This window comes from Aptenodytes forsteri, unplaced genomic scaffold, assembly GCF_000699145.1.
Source record: "Aptenodytes forsteri isolate BGI_AS27 unplaced genomic scaffold, ASM69914v1 Scaffold80, whole genome shotgun sequence".
Classification (NCBI taxonomy): Eukaryota; Metazoa; Chordata; class Aves; order Sphenisciformes; family Spheniscidae; genus Aptenodytes; species Aptenodytes forsteri.
Window position 1 is genome coordinate 445,964 of NW_008795026.1, and position 25,464 is coordinate 471,427.

The window sequence follows — 25,464 nt, forward strand, 5'->3', positions numbered from 1 at the left end:
TTAAAGTAGGCCCCAGAGCCATTGGTTATGTTTGTATTTGTAAATCATCATGGCCAGACCTAGCTCTGGCACACAGTTGTGCCTACCATTGATATGATAAAAATAGCTCCCATTGCCCAGCTGAGCTTTGAGGACATCAAGAGCCCTCCGGGGCCGAGTGCTCTATTGTTATCCCTCTCCAAACACTGCCCAGAACACCTCCCTGCAGCACCGCATTGCTAATGGAAGGACTGCAAGGATGGGGATGATTCCCAGCTGACCATAAAGCAGATAGCTCGATCCTCCTTCTTGGCATACACACTTCCCCTCACTTTCCTAAAATATTTTTTTTTTCCTTTCTTGGTTCTAAAATATTGGAACTGATGAGGAAATAGGGAACCAGAAAATGTAGTTAATACCTGTCACCTTCCCAGCTTTTCCCTTAAAACTTTGGCTGTGGTTGGAGGCAAAGGGAGCCTGGCCGTGCAGATCACAGCCCGAGGACATGACAGTGAGTCAGGGAAATGCCTCTTCCCCATTGCACCACTGCCTGGAAGCATCCCCTGTCCTGTACCGGATTACACCAGGGGTATTTTGAATGAATAAGTTCTGAAAATAAGCCAGGCCCCAGACTTTCCCAGCCTCCGTGTAGGATTGCTAAAACTCATGATTGACTCAGCCTGGTGGAAGAGCAATTTCACTCTTCCCTAAAAATAGACCAAGTGGTTCATCCTCTCAACATAGCCCAGCACTCGGCGATAAAACCGGCTGCCAGAGACCACTGGGAGGCAGTGAACAGGACCGAGGGTGTGGGGAGTGGAGCAGGGCTCCTCGTAGGATACGCTAAGGGCTGCCCGGCTGTGAGTTTCACATAGATTTTCCACAGGGGTTGTCTACAGCGTGACACAGCTGTTGGGACTACCAAGACCTCCCTGTAAGTAATTTTGGGGTAGATTAGAGCGGGGTGAAGTGTTGCATGAATATGAACCTCAGACTGATGCTAAAATGCAGGGCAAATGAGGATGCTTAGCGCCTCGTGCAATGAAAGAGAAGTTGCAGCTCATGGAAAGCTGTGGACTTTATTTTGTTGGCCCAGAGCTTGGTAAATCCCACCCTCTGCTGCAGAAGGTGCTGTCTCCATGCTCCACGTATGGTGGCTTCGGTCTGGTTCAGCACCGTCATCTAGGGTGCTTGGGCATGTTCAAGGTAGAAACAGAGCGTTGTACATTTGTGCTTTTCCCCTGTCCTGAAATATCGAAGTTCCTAGCTTTGAGGCTTAAATTCGTGGGGCTAGATCTCAGTGTCTACTCTCTCCCCAAAAATGCTGTTAGTTACCGTGACTCTGGTCCCCGTGACCAGCAATAGGGGAAAGAATCTGTACAGGATTCAGGCGAGCTGGATGGATGCTGGGGGTGGAAGGGACATCTTCCAGATCAAAACCGTGTTCAGGACTGATAGGCAATAGGAAGGAAAATGTGGACTGTTCGGAGGGAAATGAGCTTTGCTTCGTCTTACATTCCTAGGGAATAGGAGGCAGAGTAGGATTAGTTAAGGAGGGAATTTCTTTGCCTCCTCTTCTCTCCCAGGCTCCAGGGAGGGCTGAGAAATGTGTTTGTGACCCTGAGCCAAATAACGGGCTTCAGGAGCCTGTTGGGTTAGCAGCATTAATGTGGCCATACCACTCCCTATTTGTGCTTATATATGGAAAGTAACTCCAAAAACCTGCTCAACTCTGTAAGACGGAGCAGAAACCTACCCCTGTGTGTGCGTGTGTGTGTCTCATACCTGACTATCCATCTGCCTTTTAGCTCTAAGGTCTGTGTTGTGGCCAACAGGAGAGAGCCAGGACCCCAGGTCCAGGTCTCGGTGCTGCCCCTCAGTCACTGTGTGAAGGGCCTGACCCCAACAGCCTGAGCTGAAAGCAGTATTTTTCTGCTCATGAACTTGGTGGTGGTTAAGGTTTCCTTCTGGGATACACATCGTGCTGATTGTTGTGAGAATAACAGAAATTCTTTAACTTTCCCCAATTCCCTCCAGGTCTCCAGTTTTCACCCAAATCTTTGCTGGAAAATATGTGAAGTAGCTTCAGGTTTTTATTAGAAAACAGGGATTTGGAGAAAGAGAGGTGGAATTGATGCCTCACTTGATGAGAAGAGGCAAAATACGAAAACTCATGTTCTTGTCCAGGCAAAGTGGTAGATAATCCACTAGTGGCAATTAAGGGATCCAGCATCGATGGAAATTTGTAGGAACATCCTACAAAGGCTGTTTTTAGCCCTTGAATAGATGCAGTATTTTGCAGGATACAAAAGCCTCCTTTTTGGGGGAAACCAGGTGAGGATGCCCTAGCCTTGTTGCTAGGAAGGTGGAAATTCTTCAGCGCCAGCAAAAACCCCAAGTCTGGGTTTGAACATGGTAGCAGGAATCTCTGCACTAAGTACTGTACAACCTGGTATTTTATTCTTTTAAAGCCAACCATTACTCTCTTCCCTCATATTCTCACTGGCAATTTGCCTCATTCAGAAACAAATGGAAATGCCAGGGAAACTCAATAGCCACAAGTGGGTTGGGGTTTTCTCCTTAAAGGATACTGCTAAATTTTTTTTGGCTATGGCTGTTTCTTCCAAAACAGTATTAAGTTTTCTTGGCTGTCAGTGGTAAAGAGCTGACAGCAGCATGGAAACACCATGATAAGAATAGAAAGCAAAGGCAGGGTCTCAACAGCTCCTCAGAGCTGCGTGGTATCCATGCAATGCCCCCGTGTAAACACCATGGCATGGCAAAGAAATGCTTTAAGATATATACGCCACAGCCCTGATCCTGGCTGTGCTCTGCATCGCAGACGGGATGCGCGGCCGGTGATGCTCGCAGGACTCATGCCTGCGCAGACATTCCCAAGGTATCTCTTCGCAGTGGTTAGAAAGGGCTTCCCTTAAAAGGTCTGGTATTCGTGGCATGCCAAGAAGCCCTCTCCCCAGACAGAGGTTATTCCAGTGGGTAGCTCGGCGTTGCTTTCCCTGGGGAAGGGGATTTTAGGGGGAGGGAAACCACTCTCACCAACGGTCATCCTGCACTGTAGCCTGCAAGGGCTGAGATGCTGCTCTACGGGAGCAGGCAGAGCACGCAGAGGACACGGAGCCTGGCAGAGGGGTTAGGGATAAAAATAGTCCTGCTGCCGGCCAGCGTTCAGGGATAGGTGAAATAGAGAGAGAGGGAAATAAAAACAGCTCTTGTTGTATTGGCTGCAGGAATGTTTATCACCATTTCAGTGAAAACCCCCTGTATAAATAACAGATAAATAGTTACTGGAGGGTACGAGAATGGTGCGTGATACTCGATCCTCAGCACATCAGAGGGCAGTGCTGGATACTGAGATCCCAGCGATACACAGCCTGGGGCAGCAATATATTAAACGTCCGCTCGGCTTTTATTAACCCTTTGCAAATAACAGAGGAACATGGAGAACGAGGCAGTGCTGAGCGGATGGTCGGGGCTGCATCCGCCTTGTCTAGGCACTTCGTATCCCAAAAGCAGGGGAGCTGGCCTGGGTGATGTTTAAGTCCCTCTCTAAGGAAAGACAAGCCCACAGCAGTTGGCCCACTCGGGAAGGCCACATCCCCAACCAGCAATGCCATTCGCAGCTGTCTCTCAGCAGAGCTTCTTGGCATTTTTTTGGTACCAGGAATAGAGTCCTCCACATTCCCGGATTTTTGCAAAGCCCAGAAATAGCCCCAAGCTGCCTTGGGGCAGATACGCAGCTCCGCCTGAGGCTAAATTTTCCCGACTCTTCTTGGGAGCTGTTTAAATTACCTGGGGGTTGTGATGTTGCTCCTGCAAAGGAAAGTCCAGCTGACACTGAGGGGGCAAAAACATTTGCAGAAGTGACTAAAGATCATGAATCTTCAGTTTAGAGGTGCTAGAAATTGTAAAGAGATCTGATTTTGAAATTCAAGTGCTGGAAACAAGATGCTTTTCAGTAGCTGTTTTTTCCTTCACCCTCTCCCACACCCTCAGATTTGCAAATGCAACTTGATACACGTGGAAAACGTTAATTGTTTGACTATAATTTAGTAGACAATTCCTAAAGCATGAAATGATGTTTTATTTCCTTTTATAAATGATATCTTATTTCCTCTTCAACACAGCTGCTCTTTAGTTATATTATTTTATTTTATTTTATTTATTTGTTTACCACCTTCCTCTGGTTCTGGCACTTTTCTTTTCAGCCCATTTCCCACCCCAGAATTCATATATTAGCTCTATGCACCAGAGTTGCTCAAGTGATTGCAACATATGGCTTGCAGACAGCGCAAAATCTTTCTTAAACCCTTTCAAAAGAGAATGATTTATATTTTTTGATGTGCATTAGTCATTACAGTTATGATCTATACCAGAGATGCCCCCCACCTCCAAAACAGGGATCTATTGTACTCGATGCTGTACAAACGTATTTGAAAGGAGAAGGTCTACTCATGAAAGTTTTGAATCAGAAAAAAAGTGTTGTGAATTTGACTGATTTTTGCTAGTTACCTAACTATAATCAGTGGTGTTCTTACATCTGAGTTGGTTAGGTGAGCATATGAAAATCTCAGTTCTCACTTTTAAATGTCGATTCCTAGCCCATGTAGTTATAACAAAAAGGTAACCTCTTTTCAGCCCATTTCCCACCCCAGAATTCATATATTAGCTCTATGCACCACAGAGTTGCTAGTGATTGCAACATATGGCTTGCAGACAGCGCAAAATCTTTCTTAAACCCTTTCAAAAGAGAATGATTTATATTTTTTGATGTGCATTAGTCATTACAGTTATGATCTATACCAGAGATGCCCCCCACCTCCAAAACAGGGATCTATTGTACTCGATGCTGTACAAACGTATTTGAAAGGAGAAGGTCTACTCATGAAAGTTTTGAATCAGAAAAAAAGTGTTGTGAATTTGACTGATTTTTGCTAGTTACCTGACTATAATCAGTGGTGTTCTTACATCTGAGTTGGTTAGGTGAGCATATGAAAATCTCAGTTCTCACTTTTAAATGTCGATTCCTAGCCCATGTAGTTATAACAAAAAGGTAACCTAGACCAAAACAGTCAAAAAACAGATGACTTCTTTTAAAATAAAAACATGTTTACAATTGCCACTCTCTCACATAATTGGCCAATCCATGGCAAAAAGAAAAAGCTTGAATTTCAAATCCTCACTGTCCTTTGTAGAACTGAAAATGAGAGAAAACACTGCAGTTTGCAAACAGAGCAATGTGTGATCCAGGATTCAGGAGGGAGTACCCGTGAGGACAAACAGAATGCTTCAGAGCATCACTGGTCCTCAGTCTTTACTGAAGGCTGCCTAAAATCCTGTCGATGCTCCCTGCTGCACCCTTGTCCCATCTTTTTTCCCCCTTCCTTTGGAAAAAGAAGCACATAACATTTTAACATGTGCTAAAGCCTCAAGAGCACGTCATGAGGTCAGTGAGAAATAGCTAGAGATGCTCTCCCCTCCCCAAACCCTCACCCTCCCAGGACCACCCTTCCCTGCACACCCTTTGCTGCAGCATCCCAGGACCACTCACCCTTTCGGCAGCCTCCAAACCGGGGCAGCGAGGCAGCCTGCCCCTCTTCCCATACCACCTTCGGAGTGCGTCTCCTCCGGCAGAGCTTCCCCATGGACCAGGGCCGGCGGCGCAGGGGTTGGAGCCAGAGATTTAAACCTTTCCCCGCTGACCAAGCACCGCCAATGGGCTGCCAGGCTCCCGGATTAAGCAGCAGCACTGGTTTCCCAGCCAGCTTTTATGGGTGCTTACCCACCCGTGCAAATTCCCCCAGACCAGCCATGGAGCGGTGCTGGTATTTAGGAGCTCCTTTTGTCAGGGGACTGATTCTCTGGGGGGGCAAAGCTGGGAGGAGGATGGGGTAGGTGTGATTCAGCACACGCAGCTCCCACATCTAGGGATAGAGGCCCTTAGAAATGAGGGCCCTGTCTGCAGGGACCGGCTTCCAGCTTCAAGAGAGGGACGGTGAGTTGCTGAGGTTTCACTGACATGCAGGGACAAGCAGGTGGGAATGGGGGCACTCATCCAGCCACACAGCCTGAGTCATGGGTCCCAACTGGTAATGATCGTCCGATTGGGAGTAACCCACAGCCCATCCCAGGCAGGGAGGAATAGCAGAAATGGCCCCAAATTCCCAGGAAACAGCCAGCCCAGAGCACCACAAACCCAGGAGCATTTCCATGTTGGTTCACCTCCATCCCCTTGGAAAACAGAGTCCCTTTCACAGTGTGAAGAAATCACTGTTTTCCCTGCCCTGATTTCCCTGGTGCTAAGAAGCTCCAGGACATGGGTCCCTTTGCTCCCACCGGCCTTTGAGTATTGGGTTTCGGGTCCTGCACCGTGGGATGCACTGAATGTCTCACGGCACCCCAGCCATGGCACAGCCAAGGGGTGAGACCGTAACACGTCTGCGCTCCATGGCATAGGACATGCCAGGTCCAGCAGCTGTCATGGCAAACCCAGTGTTGGTCTGCAGAGGAGCAGTGTCGGGCAGATGCTGAGCAGGTGACGGAGGATGCTGGATTCAGCTGGCCGGGATGGGATGTTCTCCAGAGTGCCACTCCCTTCGGCGAGCGATGGAGGGGGACAGGACCCTGGCATGACTTGTACCACTGGGCTATCCCTTTCCCTCCAGCTCGTGCAAGCCCCGTGCGAGCCCCCGGCTGATCTCAGGCCCCATTACACAACCCCCGTTCACGGACCGCCGTGGGGCGCACACGGCGACACAAAGGGCTTTGTTTAGCAGCTGTGTTTGCTCAGGGCGGCTGATTTTGGGAGCAAAGCCGATGACATGTGGTTGGCCAGGCGACCCGGGAGACTGGTGCTGAGCTTGCAGCTTCCTTTTTTAATAGGTGACTCAGGCGCTTGGTAGCTCACTGGGGTTGGTGGTGGGAGCCGGGCTGCGAAGGAGTGCCAGCGGCAGAGGTGGTGGACACCAACAGGTGGGTAGCGTTGTTTCTCTATAGGATAAAGCAGTTTAAATAGAAAGCAGAGCGAGCCGGAGCTGCCGTGTTACTGGCGAGATGGGGTTTTGTCAGGGGAAGGAGAGGGATAGTGTTTTTGTTAGTGATTTGTTTTCCACTTGTTGGGAATTGGCTGTCAGATGTAACACAATTGCGGTTCAAGAGACCTGTAATACTATCTTCAGCAAGAGGCAGAGCAGTTGAGTGATTTATGGGAAATAGCTGAAGAGGAAGTGAGTGAATTTTTAGATGACTATTTAAGAGTCTTTTTCCCCCTGTTGCCTTGCCTTTCCCCTTCTTCCTCCCTGTGTCTAGAAAGATCAGTGATTACAAATGAATATGAGGAATGATTTTCCCCCATTGCAAGATTCCAGGTCCCACAGCCCTCCCTGCTCGCCGGGGCACAGCTGATGGGGCAGCGAGGCTGTAAACTGAGCCCGAGTGGCACATACGTGGGGCAAGGGAAGAGCTAAAGAAACCCCAACAGCTGCTCCTTATGGACAGTCCTAACATTGCAGCCCCTCACATGAAATGTGCAGATTCATCCGGCGCCAGACGCTGGCATGAAGGACATTTTGCCGACAAACCCCAGCGGGGAGGAGCATTCCCCATATCCTTCACGTAGACAGCAGCGCCGTCAGCCGCGGTGCCAGCCGCTGGGTGGGACGGGAGGAGGGGGTCCTCAGGAGCTCTTTTCTTCTATTTTAGCTCACGGGGGATGCTATAATGCTTGAAGTATCAGGTTTAAAATCCCTGGGGCCGCAGTCAGTGCTAGTCAATCAGCGCCATGCGGGATGCATCATTCAGCGCTGGAACGGATGCCGAACATGCCAGCAGAGCCCTTTTGCTTAGCAAGGCAGAAACGTGGAGCCCAGCACAGGTCTCGAACTGGACTTCCATGCCCTCCATCTCATACAAAACAAATAACACCCTAAGCCCAGTCTGCATAACATCCTTTCGCTTTACTTTAGCATCCCCAGCTGGGAAGCTCCCCCCTCCCTCCCAGGGGATGTTGTGCAGCGGCACAGTGCTCACAACTCTTGAGGTGTCCTAAGTGCCGCTTGGACGCCGTTAGCCACACACACATGACAGCTTGGCTTTCTCGTTAGCAGAATGAACTGTTGTTCTTTCACTCTTATCTATAATTAGCAATTTAGAGGGTGGCAGCAGCCTGTTTCATCAGGCAGAGCCGTGTGGAGCGACCAGACTTTCCGCAAGCACAGAGCCAGCTGCCCGCCCGGCGGGTTTGAGCAGCCCCTGTCTAAGACAGGCAGTTTTGTGAGAAGCGATAAGCAAACAGAGGGCTGTGCACAGCCTGTGCACTGCAAAAATGTCAAAAAGGAGAAGAAAAAAGAAAAGAAAACAAAGGCAGTGATAAGGACAAGGCTTCAACGAAAGCCTTGTATCTGACTATATCCATCACTAAAACAGAAGCCCTGTGGCCTTTCATCCATCCAAGCTAACGGTTGAAGGACTAGGCAGCACTGAGGCTGTGCTATTTTCCACTGCATGAACTGGAAATCTTCCTTCATCTGCATTATTCATTCTTGGCTGGAGGGGCACATTCCTCTTCTTTATGCAGCTTCTCGACCCACGGGCCCATGGGCCAATACAAATTGTATCAGCTCAGCGGTAATACCCATAGCCTGGGGTGGGAGGAGACCATTAAACGTTACCAGCCCAGTTCTAGGACACGGGGATGCTTTTGTTAAGCACTTAGCACCGAAATGGTTAAGCACAGCAGTGCTCGCGTCAGCCTAGGCAGAGTCCCTGCCTTGCAGTGAAGTGCTCCCATCTCCTAGAGGTAATTTTTAAGACAGTACTTTCAGCGTGACCATGCCCTTGCCAAGGGCATTCCGTTCAATTTCCCAACCAGAAAGGCTGCAAATCTGTGCTTGGTTTTCTTTCTGCTTTAAAGCTAGCAAGGCTGACTCTCCCCAGCTCTCCCCATTGCTCTTACTGGGAGGCTTAGCCAAACCTCATTACCTTGCCAGGAGGAAAGCTTCTGTTTTCCAGACTGATTGGACCCCTTTTGCCTTTCCAGTAGGTAATTCAGCAATGTAGGAGAAAAGAAAGATTCCCACACAAGATTTTTCAAAGCCCTCTTCAAAGCTTTCTGCAGCTAATTCAGCCCATGCTTCAATGCTCTTCTCACAGGGTATGGCCATAATAAGGAAATACCATGAAATCCAAGGTACTTTTGCTGGCAATTACTTAATTTTCCATTTTTACAGAGTAGATCCCTTCAAATGCGTGCCTCGAGCCTCCAAATGAAGGGAGAAGCCCACTGCAGCAGATAGAGGGGCTTGTGCTAGCAGATATCGGCACTGGCTCCTGTAAAAGCAGTGTCTCAGCGATGCCTTGACCCTCTCCTCCCCATTTCCAGGGTGCTGTTCATCTCAAAAAGCTAGGGATCTAGTCAAAGTTTGGGCTTTCTTGAGCAGAGTGGGGAAAAACTAATGCAATCAGAGGGTGGTTGCAACCTCGCAGCCTATCTTAAGATGCACCAAATCTGCCCCAGCAGTGCCACTGTCTCCACTGACTGTAGATGGATAATTCCTTTTGACTCGGCGTTTAAGCTGTGGACTCAGGGAGAGAGGTCCCATATTTACATGATGACTTAGCAAAAAAAGCATTAAGGAAATACCTTCTTCTGTTTCCTCCCCTGGTGTCCTAGTGACCTCTGGCAGAACTGGGCAGCTAAATCTGTATTGCATCCCACTGCTTCCTCATGTATCTGGCCTCGGTTCTGCATCAAATGCCTGCGCATCTGCAGGAGCAGCTGGAACCAAGGACAAAAGAAACCTTGGGGTTTGGCACCTTCCAGCAGCATGCTAGCTAGTGTCTGACAAGCTCACTGGGGTCCCTCTGCTCTTATCTTCATGGCTTTTTGGTGTATGTTTGTCCCCATAGGAACTGATACTTCATTTGAAGCACCAGCTCCTGGAATCCTGTTAGTATATAACTTTAGCTGTTGTCACTTTAAAATAAAAACAGTAAATCTCCTTCAGTATTTTAGAGAAAGACTTGAAAATCTGAACTCAAAAAGCAGAAAACAAAGAAAAAGTGTCATTCCGCTTGTTATTTACAAAATCTCATGATTTGGGGACTGAGATTTGAGGGCAAAGAACGCTAGAATTGCTGCAACGCTTCTAATGTGCACATATTAAAAAGTACATCAGCCCTTTCCTGGCTGTGCAATAGCTGGATTTGTGGAGAGAGAGCCCATTGTTCAAACAGAAAGCATTGCAAATACCGCACTAAATCCGAATGCAGCAGTGCAAGCCTGCAGATAAAAGGAGAACCTTCTCGTGTTTTTACAGTGGTAACAGAGAAATTACAGCCCTGACTAACCTGGAGGACTAAGATGCATCATATAGGTGTAAAGCTGTATATACATCTGTGATGGGAGGTGGAGATGGCCATCCTGCTCACACCTAGCAGAGTAATGCAAAAAGAAGTTTCTTAGCTAGAATTTGGAGTTGCCTCTTTCTTTGAAAACTGAACCCATCTGCATTAGAGCCATCAATTTCAACACGAACCTCTCTCTGGGGATGGACACAGCTTTCATCCTCAGAGGGAGGGGAAGCCCCCGCTGTTTAGAGGGATGAGGACCAAGGGGGATGGAGTGCAACAGATGGGAATGAGGGAGCATGGTCTGAGCATCATCCAAAAGTCCGTGACTGCTCCAACCATCCAGTCCCTCTGTGTACCCCTCAGGAGGTCTGGCTAATAGATCACCTCCTCCCAGAGTAGCCGTTTCTTCATGAACCAGATAGCAACATCCTCAGCTGTAGTCATCTCCATGGGAGACATCTGAACAAAGGTAGGAGGAACGCTGAATATCTTGAATATCTCAGCAATGCCATGCTGGGCCCCAGTGGGGGCCCCATGGGAGCTGGTGCAGCTCAGCATATCAGATCTCTAAACTAAGAGCAGGGTTCGGTCCTCTGGCTCTGCCAAAGACTGCTTGCAACATCCTTGGGCAAGTCTTGTAGCCTCTTCATCTCTCCGTTCCCTGAAACGGGCTCCCAGGGGAGAGGTAAAGATAAATGGATATAACGGCTTGTGAGGCACGTCAACAGGAGAGCAGGGCGGCCACGGAGCAAAAAAAGTGGGAATTGGTTCAAGTTGAACATGCTCCTTCACATCCTTCGGCTCGCTCATGTTTGGTGATGGCCTTGTCCAGAGATGCAAGAATGGGTGCAGGCTCTGTGGCCCAACAGCAGGATGGTGGCATCAGGTCACTGCCCGATGTGTTACCCTCATCCAGGCTGAAAGTCCATTTCAGCCATGAAAGAGGTGGAAATGTCCACGTTTTCTCCCTTAACCAAAAGGGCATGATGTTAAGTTTTGGGGGACCAGGGTGGGGGCTGCCGGGGGAATCGGTGTGCAGACAGCAGGGGCGCCCGGCAGAGCCCTCGGTAAGCGATGCTCACGCTCCAGGGTGGCTGTGCCCTCACGTCTTTGGCACATAGCTCACCGCACACGTCTGTCCCTGTTTCAGACGAGAGGACGTGGTCATTTTTAGACATATCAGCCAACACCAGCCACATACTTCACCAAGGACGAGGGAGGTCCTCTGCGCCCTCCGTGAAGGAGCTGTCAGCTCTCTATCTCTCCCAGACAGCTGCTGCTGCTGCTCACGCCAGCAGCCCCGCACAGCCGGTAAGCACCGCGCGCCGCCGTCCTCCCCCTCACAAATCACCAGCAGCATCCGAACAATGTCCCATCCCGGCAAGTGGTTGTAAGAGGGTGAGAGAGAACACGTCTGGTTTCGTAATTCTGGAGAAACACAGCATTTGGTTTTCCAAAAATGACCAGCTTTCCCTTGTCATTTGCAAATATTGTATAAATGTTATCATCAGAGGTGCTGATATGTATGTATATGATGTTTAAGCTGCATACACATACACACACACATATATATACACACATTATATTCACACATGCACACACATACCAAACACGCACCCCCCTCTACATCCACTAGCCCATACAAACAGTTTATTCATACATAAGATTTCCGCTTTATTTGTACGTATATATTTACACACTCACATCCATGGAGGAAATATTCAGCACACAGCAACGCATACATCTCCATGCTATACCCACTCCAACACACACACATACCTATGTCCACATATGTCACACTCAGGCATAACTTTACAGTGCAACCTCCCTGTGTTCCTCTGTTTATAGCCCTTGGTCTGGGATCCAGGGATTTGATCACCCACTCCAGGCTGATTATTGGGTCATAGGGTAATTCAAGTTATAAGGGTTATGAGGCACTGAGCTACATTTGTCCCATTTCCCCAGCTCCACTGGTGATCCAGGAGTAACGTGGGATGTGATTTCACATCTGGGCCCTTCCTGCAGGCGTGTTCATGCTCCCTCCCACTCTCAATCTTTCGCGGAGTCCCTGTCCAGAGATGCAGTCTCTCAAACATGTATCAGGGCTCTGTATTGAAGGAGTCCAGACTGAAGCAGTCCCAGCTGAAAATAAATGAGTGGAGATCGCAATTGGAAAATTGCAACTGGTTAGAAGTCTAAGGAAAAAAAAAAAAAAAGAAAAGCAATTTCATAACGATGAATTACACAATCCACAATGCAATTACAAATGTAGATCAATTTTATTTTTAAAATACTGAAGTATAAACAAAAATATAAGCTAAATCAAACTTTGGAGAAATCAGTGCTTGCTTTGTTTTTCCCCCAGCTCTAAACAAATGTGTTTGGGGAGAACTGCCAGTGAACCAAAAAAAAAACTTCACCTGTAATGGTTTTCAGGTCTCTGTAGTTGATACATACATACATATACACACAGATAACGTGTCTTCCTATGCAGTTTGATGTCATTTCTCCTCATGTCTTTTCCAGAGTACTGTGAAGGACAACTCCATTCACTCTCCCCACAGACAGAAAAAAAGCAAGGTAAGAAATGTTAAAGATAAGCAGCGTTATCTAAGCAAATACTTGTGGACTGTGGTGGAGTGTGATTTAAATACCCACACAAGGCAGCGAGGAGCACTTTCATACTGAATATAGCTATCAGCTGCTCGGTCGCCCTTCCCCACGTTCAGAAGTTCTTCACAGATCCCAAAAAAAACCCCTTATTTTAAAAAGTGCATTCAAAGTATGTTGGCTCATATGAAAGATCTGCATTTTACACTTGCTGCAAAATATGCTGATTTTGGTATTCTGGGGTGGGGTTTTTTTACTAACGTTCAACACTTATTTTTAGCCAGAACAATCTGCGTGTAACAGAGTGAAATAACACCGCGCGCCATTGCTTTGAGCAACAACTAATAATATTCCAGGCATAACTCTACAGACGTAACTCCACAGGCATGCCAAGGGTCAGCATATCTGTTTACTGAAAGGAAAGCCACCAGGATTACAGTCTCTTTTAGATAATGATTATAGGCCTCGGCTACCTTCCCCTTGGATAAATGCCAAACTAGGGCAGGTTGCAGGTATTCAGTTCGGCGTCCGGCGCCCAGGCTTCCCAAGCTAAGGAGAAAAAATGCAGAAAGCGAGGCTCAAAGGGAGGCTAAGCAACCACAGTCCACCCCGTCACGACTGCACCCTCTGTTCACTTCTGTACCAACACTGCTGCGAATTGGAGCTGAGCTCAGGCTGACTGAGTCTAAACAGGTCTAACTTTTGCTGGCCCCCAGCTGTGGGTGTTACCCCAACCTCTGGTCCCTCAGCCTTGCTTTTTTCTCCTAACGGAGTACAGAATTTGGCCTGCTAATTCCAGCAGTTTGTAAACTTTAGTTAGCCTCATGCCTGTACGAGTCTGCAAGTCAAAAGAGCTTCATTTAAGTCTCTAACTGTATAGTATAACTGTGCATCTATTCTTCTACAAATGATGTCGTGGGGTACATTCGTGAGTCCAACACAAGAAATCATTGGTCAGACAAATGTCCTTCCCCAAGCCCTCACTCCTGTGTGGTGGGCAGCCCATGGTGCCACCACAAGCCCATCATGCTAGCTCACTACCCAAAAATAGGCTGTCCTCATCAGCTCAGTTTGACATTTTTGTTTGGTTCCCTCTCCCCATTTTCTTCTTGAGACCTCTTCACAAATAGCTCCCTGGCTTTCTCCTGCACCCATATCTTATGCTCCCAGACTTTCTGCAGGTCCTCACACTGTCCTGGACTCTTGGGAGCAGGAGGGAGAAGTTAACTTTTAGCTGGCTACTCTAAAACAGCCTTCTTCATGTTATTCTTGTGGTCACTCTCTCTTGCTGACACAGTCCAAACTGGGCATCTCTGTTACGCTGTAGCTGGACTGAATCCTGGGGACTGTAGACTAACCACCGCACATGCCTGGATTAGAGACCTTGCTTTAGAGCGCGTTGCTGTGGAACCAGAGCTAACACCAAGCCTGGAGCGTGTGCAGTGGTGTGATGCTTTGGAGTGCTGTGTGCTACTGAACCAAAGGTACGGAGCTTAGTAGGTGCATGGATTTCTCTTGTTGGCTGCCTTTTTCCTTTGCCATTCTCACTATTAACGGCCATGGGGTTGGGGGGTAAGACATGATGCTGACGTTTAAAACTGTTTCCCTAAAGATGTCAGAAGCTCAGAAATCATCTAAGGTTGCCATCAAGAAAATGGAAGACGACTTACCTCCCCCTCCCGCCCTTGGCTCAGTCCAGGTCATCGCTCCAGGGAGCCAGGATCTCAACCCACTCCCTGTGCCTCCTCCAAAGCAAGCCTTCTCCAAGTTCTACCAGCAGCGTCAAGTGAATGAGCTAAAGAGGCTCTACAGACACATGCATCCTGAGCTCAGGAAGAACTTGGAAGAAGCTGTGACTGAGGACCTGGCAGAAATGCTTAATACTGAAGATCCCAATGCACAGGCGTCTGTGAACCTGGACAAAGTTCTTCCAGGAGAGGTTCAGTCTATGCGCTGGATTTTTGAGAACTGGGCACTTGACTCCATTGGGGACCATCAAGCCACAAAGAAGCTGGCAGAAGAAGAGATCATTCCCGGTGGGGATGTGAAAAGTACTTCCCTGAGATTTGAAAGCCAGTCAATCAATGGAGACAGTCTGTCAACATCAGCCAAGGTATCAGAAACAGACCTTGCCAGAGGGGATGTGCATACTGCCCGGTGGCTGTTTGAAACCCAACCACTAGACTCATTAAATAAACTGTATTCGGATGAAACGGAAGTGCAGGAGGCGGTTCTCAAGGAGCCTGTCCAGGGAGGTGATGTGAAAGGTGCCAGACAGCTCTTTGAAGCACAGTCCTTGGATGCTATAGGACGCTGCTGCTCAGTGGAGGAGAAGAGCATCCTACAACTCAAGTCAGAAATCCAGGAGCTAAAAGGCGATGTTAAGAAGACTGTCAGGCTCTTCCAAACGGAGCCTCTCTGTGCCATCAGAGACAAAACTGGGAAAATCCATGAAATCAAGTCCGTCTGCCGAGAAGAAATTCAGAGCAATGCAGTCAGAACGGCTCGCTGGCTGTTTGAGACTCAGCCCCTGGATACCATCAACAAAGACACTTCCAAAGTGCAAATAATCCGTGGGATTTCATTGGAAGAAATTGGAAGACCAGATGTCAGTGGAGCAAGGTGGATATTTGAAACTCAGCCTCTGGATGCCATCAGAGAAATCACAGTTGAAGAACAGGATTTCAAGGCTTCAACGGATTTTGTCACAGGGGCAGATGTCAGTAAGCAGCGAATGCTCTTTGAGACCCAGACTCTTGATTCCCTCAAGGGAGAAGCTTCAGAAAGCACTGTAGCCAAAGAAAAAGTCATTGGAGGTGATGTGAAATCTACACTCTGGCTATTTGAAACACAGCCAATGGAAACCCTGAAAGACAATTTTGAGGTGGGACATTTAAAGAAAGTAGAGCTCTCAGCAGAGGAGAAGGGAGATGTGAAGCAAAGAAAACATGTCTTTGAGACCTGTCCCCTTGGCAGCATCTCCAAGGCATTTGAGGAAGAAATTCCAGCCCCCAGCATGGAAGAGGTAGTGAAAGGGGATGTGAAGTCTTTCAAGACCCTGTTTGAGACTCTCCCCTTAGACAGCATTAAGCAGGCTGACGCTGAACCCGTCACCAAAGAAGAGGAGAAGATTCCAGCTGGCAACGTCAAAGCCAACCAAATCCTGTTTGAGACCACACCTCTGTATGCCATCAAGGATAGCTTTGGCAATTTCCATGAAGTCACCTCTGTAAGCAGAGAGCAAATCATCAGTGGTGATGTCAAGAACTACAAATGGATGTTCGAAACCAGGCCCCTGGACCAGTTTGATGAAAGCACCAAGAAAGTGGATATAATACGGGGGATCACAAAACAAGAGGTGGTGGCTGGTGATGTCAGAACAGCCAAGTGGCTCTTTGAAACTCAGCCCATGGACGTCATTCATCACCAAGCCATGCAAGGTCAGGAGCATCCCTCGATGAAGCGGGAGATCTCCCAGCGGGGGGATGTGAAGACCTGCAAGTGGCTTTTTGAGACCCAGCCCATCCACACCCTCTACGAGAAGGCTGAAAAGAAGCAGGAGGAGGATGGCAGTGTGCCCCAAGCTGATGTGAAGTCATACACATGGATGTTTGAGACTCAGCCCTTGGACTCCCTGAAAGGCCAGGAGGAGCAGTATTTACAAGTCAGTAAGGCATACAGTCAGGAGGAATTACAGGGAGTTGATGTCAAAACTGTCCGGCACCTATTTGAGACTGAACCCTTGGGCAGCAGTGCTGTCGGTGAAGCTGACCGAAAGAAAACCATGCGGTACTCCAGTCGTGTGGAGATACAGTCTGGGGAAGTGTCCAGAGTGAAGGAGTTCTTTGAAGCTAAGCCCTTGGATGCAGCCACCAAACCAACATCCCAGAAGGATGATGGAACAATTGAAGCCGGATCCGTGCACAAGTTCACTTGGCTCTTTGAGAACTACCCCATGGACTCCCTGAAGGACAGCTCTGAGGGCATCCAGGAGATCCCTCCAGAGAAGGATATCAAGGGGGAAGATGTTGGAGGCAAAAGGTTCGTATTTGAGACCTATTCCCTTGACCAAATCCATGACAGAGTGGACGAGACAGAGCTCCAGAAGATCCAGAAAGACACCATGAGCAAAGCTAATGTCAAGTCCTGCACAATGCTCTTTGAAAGCCAACCCTTATATGCTATCCAGGACAAAGAGGGGAGATACCATGAGGTCACCTCAGTGCAGAAAGAAGAAATCATGAAAGGTGATGTGAAAGGCGCCCGGTGGTTGTTTGAAACTAAGCCCTTGGATCAGATCAAGAAGGAAGAAGAGGTGTTTGTGATTAGGGCTGTTACCCAAGAGGACATCAAGAAAGGAGATGTCCAGGCTGCCCGGTGGAGGTTTGAGACAGAGCCTCTTGACTCCTTCACAGGGGGAAAGATGTCTGTGCCCAGAACAGTAGATGATGTGCAGAAGGGAGATGTTCAGTCCAACAAGCAGCTCTTTGAGTCCCAGCAAGTGGGCCAGAAGAAGTACGTGAGGATGGTCAGTGTCAGTGATGTTCAGCGGGGTGATGTGAGGACATCCACTTGGCTTTTTGAAAACCAGCCTGTGGACTCCCTGTACGGGGATGCGGAGAGAGGCTCATCTATCAGTACAGTGCAGAGAGAGGACAGCCAGAAAGGGGATGTAAAACGCTGCACCTGGTTGTTTGAAACTCAGCCAATGGACACCCTTAAGGACCCAGAGGTGATGGCCAGTTCTGGAGCCCAAGAAGCGATCCCTTGTGCAGATGTGAAAAGTACAACGTGGCTCTTCGAGAGCACACCCTTGGATAAATTTAGTGCTTCTGAAAGTAGTATAGAAACAGAACTGAAAGAAAGGACCATGAAGGAGACTTTAGAGACGCTCTGCACTTGCCAGGCTATTCAGCATGATGGGATCCTCATTGAAGCCAATGATACAGAGAGTGTGAAGATGGTGAAGTACCAGCTTAGCAGCCCAGGTGCTCCAGAGATCCTGAAAGAGGAGATTGTGGGAGGCCATTTGCAAAGGATCATGCTGCAGCTCCTGCACAGAACCAATGTGGAAGCACAGAGTGTGCTGGTAGAGGAGGACAGAGAGGGCAAGATCAAAGTAAGCCCATTGCAGCTACTGGACCAGAGTGAAGCTGTTAAAGGCAAAGAGGACTTGAGCGGAAATGTAGCTAAGGCTTTACAGGGTCTCCTCAGTCAAGATGCTTCCATCAAAAAGGGGATGGTCTTACAAGAGACAAAGTCAGGATCAGTGAAGATGACTCTCTACTCTCTCCTGTTCCATTCTGTCCAGCAGAAAGTTGTCAAGGGGGATGTGAAGTCAACGATAGGGAACCTGTTGGCTTCTTCTCAGGGGCAGAAAGCAACGGCAACCATTAAGCGTGAGGACAATGAGAAGGGAAATGTCCAGCTTTTTGCGAGCTGCATTGAGAAGGGAGATCTAGACTATCTGAAGAATCTCCAGCAGGAGTCAGAGATACAATCCCTCATCTCTTCCCAAGCAGAGCAGGGGGCAGCTGTGAGTGCCCCACGGGTTGTACAGGGAGCTAAGATACATATCTTACCAAATAAAGAACAAATAGAGAAAGTAATTGCAGAGGGTGAGCCAGGGGCTATGGAGGGAGCAAAAAAGGTATTCGCATTTGAAAGCGTGGGCAAAGAGGGTGCATTAGAGAGGGAGGCTGTGCATGCAGCAGGTGTGACAGGCGCCACTGTGCAATGTCTTGGGAAGTCCCTGCCCACAGTGATGGGAAAGGAAGAAATTCTGTCAGGAGGGCTTAAAGTGACTACAAAGTCAATCCAAAGGGTTGCAGATGTCAGCAAGAAGGCAGAGAAAGAAGAAGCCACCACTGCCAGTTTGAAGGAACCCAAAGCTATGACACAAGGCAAATTTCCAACCCAAGTGACAGCTCAGGGGGGAGAAGTGGCTGGGAAACAGCAGAGCTTGGTGACCGGGGAAGCCAGCCAGATGCAGCCAGAAGAAAAGGCCCTTGGGAGTGATCTTCAGGCTGCAATGCAAAGCCTGAGGCTAGCAACAGCAGAAGCAAAAAACATTCAACACCATGTCCAGCGCAAGCTACAGAAGAACAAGGAGGATGTCCACATGGCCTGCAGGCAGCAGGCAGCCAGCACACAGGGAACAGTGATCCTTCAATCAACCGTACGCCAACAAGACTCTGCATCCACCACGCAGGAGAGCACCAGTACTGCCATCAGGACCACCACCACTAGAGTCCAGGAGGCATCCAAGACCCACACAAGCGTGTCTCAGAAGAGCATAGCATCACACAAAAAGGTCAGTGCTTCAGAGGAAGTACAGGGAGGACAACTATTGAGCCAGGAAAGCCAAGTTGTGCCTAGTAGAGATTTTAGCATTAAGGATGGCCTTTATACTGCCACACCCGTGAAAACCTATATAAACCCTTTTGTTGAGTCTGATTACAAAGAGCAATCAGTGCAAGAAGAAAAAGATGTTATTATCAGAGGGGATGTACAGACAGCTATCAGAGCACTGCAAAGTGCCGCCACAGAACAGCGCCTGGTAGAAAAGGAGGATGTTGTCCGAGGTAATTTAAAAGCCACACTTCAGTCGCTGGAAAAGTCTAACGTTAATGTCTCCAGAGGGGATTTTAAAGCCGCTATGATATACAGAAATGCAGGGCAGTCCTATTCTGTGTGTAAAAAGAAAAATGAGACTCAAGTCGTTAGTAACCAGACTGCTGTAGTGGCTTCAGGGTCGCAGGCTGATAATGACTTTCCTCCTCCTCCCTCAGCTGCTGTGATGAAAGCAGAGCATTGCCCACCCTCAACTACAGCAACAAGAGAAGGTGCCCTTCCACTACCAACCAGCAAAGATGAAGCCCCAGGATGTTCTGCACCTCTCCAGTCCCCTCTTCTTGCCCTCCCTTCTCTGTCCTGCAAACCCAGTGATCAGAGTCCTGTAGAGAAGCCCAGGACTCCTCCGAAACCAGAAATTACTGCCCCACCCAGGAAAAAACCTGTTCCCCCTCCAAAACCTGAGCACCTCTTACACGAGGCACATTCTGCCTTTGCAAATAACAGCACAAGCAGATCAACCAAACCCATCCCTCCACCCCTGCCTCCGAAACCTCCAGGCCTGAGGGAGATCAGCAAGCCAAAGCCTCCCCCCATGGAGCTAGGATTAAGCTGCGTGGAAGTAAGTGAACAACCAGGCCATGGGGAGGTTCAGACAAAATGCTGCACTTTGGAGACATCTGTGAACAAGCCTGTCACAGGTCAGGGTATGAGCCCTGAGAGAAAGCTGCCAAAAAACACTGCCAAAACCCCTCTTCAAATGGCAGAGGAAAGGTACAAGGCCAGCAAAGGAGGACAAGGAAAAGTGGAATCAGACAGTGCTAAGACTTCAAAGCCAATAAAAAATGGAGTGGTCAGTTTTGAAGTCGAGCATGAAATGATGACCGGGAAAGCAGCAGCTCCAAGGAGGTGCCCAGGTGAGGTGGTTCAGAGGCATATAGACCTGTGCCAAGATGAGAATGCGTGCTCTTCAGTATCACATCCAACCTGTCCTGGTAGAGCACAGACACTTAATGTGCCAGGACAGACTGAACCAAGCACCTCCCCTGTGGGCCACACCACTCGTCCAAAGAGAGGAGATGACATTGCGCAAAATACCACATCCAAGGTGGAAAGGGAAAGTGTGTCTAATTCTTATGGATCGCGGGATAGTCAGAGAGTCGTGCAGCAGGTGAATGAGAGGACACAAATGTGTCATTCAGTGTCCTTCCATCAGCAGCCAATGAACCCCTTTGAGGAGCAACAGCAGGGGAATAGTGGGCAATTGAAATGTCCTGATGGGGAGGCAGAGGCACCTGCTCAAGAGAAGCCAGCAGTTGTTATGAGAGAAAAAAACAAGAGAGAAACAGAAGATGAGCGTCGGAAGAGGCTGTCAGTGCACAAAGAGGAGATCATGAAAGGCAATGTCAAGGAGGCTATGGAGATTTTTGAGAACCTCAGGAGACAGGAGGAGCTGCAAGAGATCTTGACTCGGGTGAAGGAGTTCGAGGAGGAGACAAGCAAAGTGGACGTGAAAGCTCTGAAGAGCTTCTTTGAGAAGGTCCCTGACTGGGTTGTTCGTCAGAAGGCCCACCAGGCCAAGCAACAGGACAGGGCTGAGACACTGGCAAAGGAGGACGCTGACAGTGTCTCCTCAGTGGAGCTGGTTTTCGGGGACCTGGAACGAGCAAGTGCTGAGATTATCCACCTGAAGGAGCAGACACTTGCCCGGCTCCTGGACATCGAGGAGGCCATCAAGAAAGCTCTTTATTCTGTCTCTAGTCTCAAGTCTGAGTCAGACATCGCTGGGCTCTCAGGGCTGTTCAAAGAGTCTCTGGGGAACACCCAAAGCTCTGTGAGCAGCAGCAATATCCGCAAAATCAGTATTGTCTCAAGCAAAGCCAAGCAGGAGGGAATCACACTGGAGACAGGGGAAGCAGCATCTGTGGAAGGCACAAAGGTGGCAGAAAAGACTGAGGTAACCAAGGCAGAGCTAGAGGTCCCCCGCCTCATTCAATCTCGCGTCAGCTCTCCCTCCTCACCTTCCTACATCTCCATTGAGTCTGCTGCCAGGAAACCATCAGAATCACCCAGGACAGCACATTCCCCCTGGGATGTCCCTTCACCAGACTGTCTTGACACTCCAGAAAAGAGGGATGCTTTTGCTCAGGACAGCTTTAGCTCCTTTAACCATCTATCAGCAGGGTCTAGTGGGCATGACATGACCCCCTTTGACAAGAGACCAGAGCCTGTCCAAAAAAAAGTTGAGCTGAGCTCAATGAAACAACACACCCTTGGCAATGCCAACCACCCAATCAGTGAGAAAGAGAGGTGCCCTCTGGACACCTCCAAAGGCAGCTGTCACTGTGGGATGAAAGGAGGCTTTTCAGACTACTGCTCCCTGAATGTCCCCAGCCCGCAAAATCCACGGAGGCAGAAAAGCATCTTGGAGCTGCAGACAGGGCCCGATGGGTCCAAGCTCTATGGAGCCACCCGGACTGTCATGGAGCAGTACGAGGAAATGGACCAGTTTGGAAACAAAATCATCACTTCGTCCACCACAGTCACCAAGCAATCTGAGACACAAACTTCTTCTACCTGCGATGTGGTCTCTCATCCCCAATATGAGGTATCTGCCTCACCCGTGTTTCGGAGGTACTTGAAGAGCCCAGGCGAAGACTTCCACACCAACGGCAGTTTTCAGGAGCCAGGAGTGGTCTTTGTCACCTTTGGCAACTCCAAGCCAAAGAAATAGGAGATTCTGGAGAGCAAGAGAGAACTGTATAAGAGAAAAAAGAAAGTCCACCATAAAAAAAAAAAATCTCCTGGTTTATCCACATTACACACAGGGATTCATCTACACCCTAAGGACTTCTCAGGGTCATTGTCTTGGTGTTTGCATACAGACAGGACAAACAGTCTGCCTTGACACTGGAGGAGAACAGCCTTCACCTGGCCAACCCAACAGACTTGGTGCTGCACCACAACCCAGAGCCCTGACACTGTTAGAAGCACAAGGGAAAAATCCATCCATGGGCACCTTAGGGTAGCTTCTTCCCCCTAGAGTGTTTGGGGGTGGGGGTGGGGGGTGTGTGTGTATCCGGCTTCTCTGAACTAATGCAGAAGAAAGGATAGGTAGGATCAATTAAAGAACCAACCAGTCTGGTCATTGGCAAACAATCACCTTTATTCTATCTTCTTTTTCTACTTTCAATACAGACTTTCCAAGAAGGGCATCCTAAACATATATATGCACATGCTCATATTGATGGGTGGGTTGGATAGGTTTTCTCTTAGCCGTTAACAAAAGAAAAGGAAAAAAAAAATCTCAAATTGCTGTCACTATTGGGGTTGGGGGAGGTATCTATAAGGGAAAAAATCCATGGGCACCTTAGGGTAGCTTCTTCCCCCTAGAGTGTTTGGGGGTGGGGGTGGGGGGTGTGTGTGTATCCGGCTTCTCTGAACTAATGCAGAAGAAAGGATAGGTAGGATCAATTAAAGAACCAACCAGTCTGGTCATTGGCAAACAATCACCTTTATTCTATCTTCTTTTTCTACTTTCAATACAGACTTTCCAAGAAGGGCATCCTAAACATATATATGCACATGCTCATATTGATGGGTGGGTTGGATAGGTTTTCTCTTAGCCGTTAACAAAAGAAAAGGAAAAAAAAAATCTCAAATTGCTGTCACTATTGGGGTTGGGGGAGGTATCTATCAGTTTATTTTTCAGTTCCTGGAAAGTACTCGATGCTACTGAAAATTGTCAAGCCAAGACCTACAGCTATTATCAGTGCTGTTCCCCCAAAGAAAGATGCTATGAAAGATTCTCTACTTGAGTCAGAATGGTTACTGCTTTCCTTTCTTTATTTTTAGAATTGTAATTTATTATTCAATATATACAAAAACCTTATTTTAGATTTTCCATGCTTTCATACATGTTTACTGTTTAAATTCATTTTGAGACTTTGTAAAGCAATTTTCTTTTTATTATGACTTTGTTTTGTACATTCTCAACTCAAGATTTTAGATATTTTGTGGCTTTTTTTTTTTTAACTTCTATTGCTGCGTTCTGAAGGTAAACATTACCTCTAAAAATATTTTGGTCTGGTTGAGTTTCTTTTGTTGAGTGCTTGTTTCCTTTCAAAGTACCTAGAAATCATCTCTCAATGAACCAGGTGAATCACATATTGAGAGCACCCTAAATCACTGGAAGGATTTAGTCTACGTCTTCTTCACAATGTGGGTGGATTAACAGCCCTGCAGCAAGCAGCATTCATACTCTTGTCTGAAAACTGAGTGGAGTCCAGGGTGATATACACCACCCAATCCGGGACCCTGTGTAGGTGTGTGGAGACTGGGTAGGATGTATACACCAAGAAAGGTCTGAACACTTGCCCGTACCCATTTCCTCCACGTGAGAAGGCAGCTGAGGTGTTGTGTGTCCATTAGCCTTACAAGGAGGGGCAGTTGATGAACCAGCCGTTGCTCAGTGCTGTGCCTCAGCTCACATCACGGGTTGGCCTCAGTTTGGGAACGAGGTGAGCAAACATGGAGTTTACTCCAGGTGTAGGAGAAGGTGAGGAGCCTACAGAGTGACTGGATGGTTTCTCAGGCAGCTGTGTCCTACCACCTGGCTCAGACTTAGGCTACCAACCCCTGGTCTGATTGTAGACCTCCTGGCTGGTCTATGGCAAGCCACCTCATCTCTCAGTCCATCAGTTTACTTTTCTGCAAAAGGGGACAGTAACCTCATTCTAAAAACCACCATGTTTCAGTAAGATCTTGTGGTTAATATTTTCTTTTTTGCTCTGAGGGAAAAGAGCTCACATTGATGATTGAAGAGCAGGACACTGGGGAGGAAGGGACTGTTTCAGCGTCTACCACTTCATAACCCTGAGTCCATAGCTAGGTTTTTAAATAGCAAATAACATCTCACATCATGCAATACCTTGTTCAAGGTGTTGTTGACCAAGTAGAAGTTCTGTTTCAACCCCCAGAAAAGCAAGCACATACCCAGAGCTCTTTGGTTTACCTCTAGGACCCCATAAAGTTGAAAGTGAGATATGCCAAAAGAATATCATTTTCAGTTCCGCCAAAGAATATACCAAAGGCTGAGGTAGAAGAGCAGATCATCATAAACTGAGTGTATCTGGTTTCAGGGAATCAAAAACAACAACTGCTTAGACCTTCCCAATTGTTTTAGTAAGACCAACTGTAGAAACAGAGGAGAATCAGTAATTTGGAGCTGCTTTTCAAAATTTTTCCAACACTGCTTTCTTATCCTTGATTGTTTCTGGTCTTAACTTGTTTCAGGATGCCCATAACACGTTTGTTTCATTTCATTTTAAGGACAGCTGCAGAGCAGTTTTAGTAAGCTGCAAACGGGTTGCTTGGGCAATGAAAATGATTCCACAGGAACTCAAATAAATCCAGATACGCTGCACTGCCAGTGCTTAAAAATACTGATCTTATTGTTTGTGTTTCTGGTTTTACAGGATTTCTAAATGTCTCAATGAGCCATTTATGAGGCTAAGATCATTTGAGATGTGTTTGTTTCATGGTATTTCCATCAGCCAGGAACTGAAATGTCATGACGGGACAGATGCTGCATTATTTCAGGACCATACATGGCTCCTTGAAGCACTGAAAGAGCTGGAGAAAAAAACAAATGCAAAGGTTTGAAACTCAAATACAAGCTGAAGGATCAGCTCATATTCTCAGACCTTGCAATAATAAACCAGCAGAGCACATACAAACTTTCAAATCCCAAATGAGTTGTCATAGTTCTTCTGAGATCTTTGGATACAAGACATGACATTGTTCACCATTCTTTGTCCTAGTGGGTCACTACATTCTCACACAGTGCTAGGTAGATATTTTCAAGAGCAAAATGGCTGGGAGAATTACCTGGGCCAGTGGACAGAGGACAGATGGCCTTGCCTTAACTGTATG

At 47.8% G+C, this 25,464-nt stretch overlaps 1 protein-coding gene across 3 annotated transcripts; it reads left to right on the forward strand.

The window, feature by feature from the left end:
- Nucleotides 1-757: 757 nt before the first annotated feature.
- On the forward strand, nt 758-23,486 carry XIRP1 (xin actin binding repeat containing 1). 3 transcript variants are annotated; one of them, XM_009275923.2, is made up of 5 exons: nt 758-913; nt 11,498-11,658; nt 12,874-12,927; nt 14,570-22,869; nt 23,220-23,486. In XM_009275923.2, the coding sequence occupies exon 4, from the start codon at nt 14,570-14,572 to the stop codon at nt 22,262-22,264; it is 7,695 nt and encodes a 2,564-aa protein (XP_009274198.1). In that variant the 5' UTR covers nt 758-913; nt 11,498-11,658; nt 12,874-12,927; the 3' UTR covers nt 22,265-22,869; nt 23,220-23,486. The 3 variants fall into 3 exon arrangements, with proteins under 3 accessions (XP_009274198.1, XP_009274199.1, XP_009274200.1); XM_009275925.2 differs by lacking the exon at nt 758-913 and adding an exon at nt 10,583-10,587; XM_009275924.2 differs by lacking the exon at nt 11,498-11,658 and having other exon boundaries at nt 769-913.
- Nucleotides 23,487-25,464: the final 1,978 nt, after the last annotated feature.

What these genes read in the sequence shown, in the direction of transcription:
- XIRP1 (XM_009275923.2), top strand. Translation starts at nt 14,570, where the DNA reads ATGTCAGAAGCTCAGAAATCATCTAAGGTTGCCATCAAGAAAATGGAA.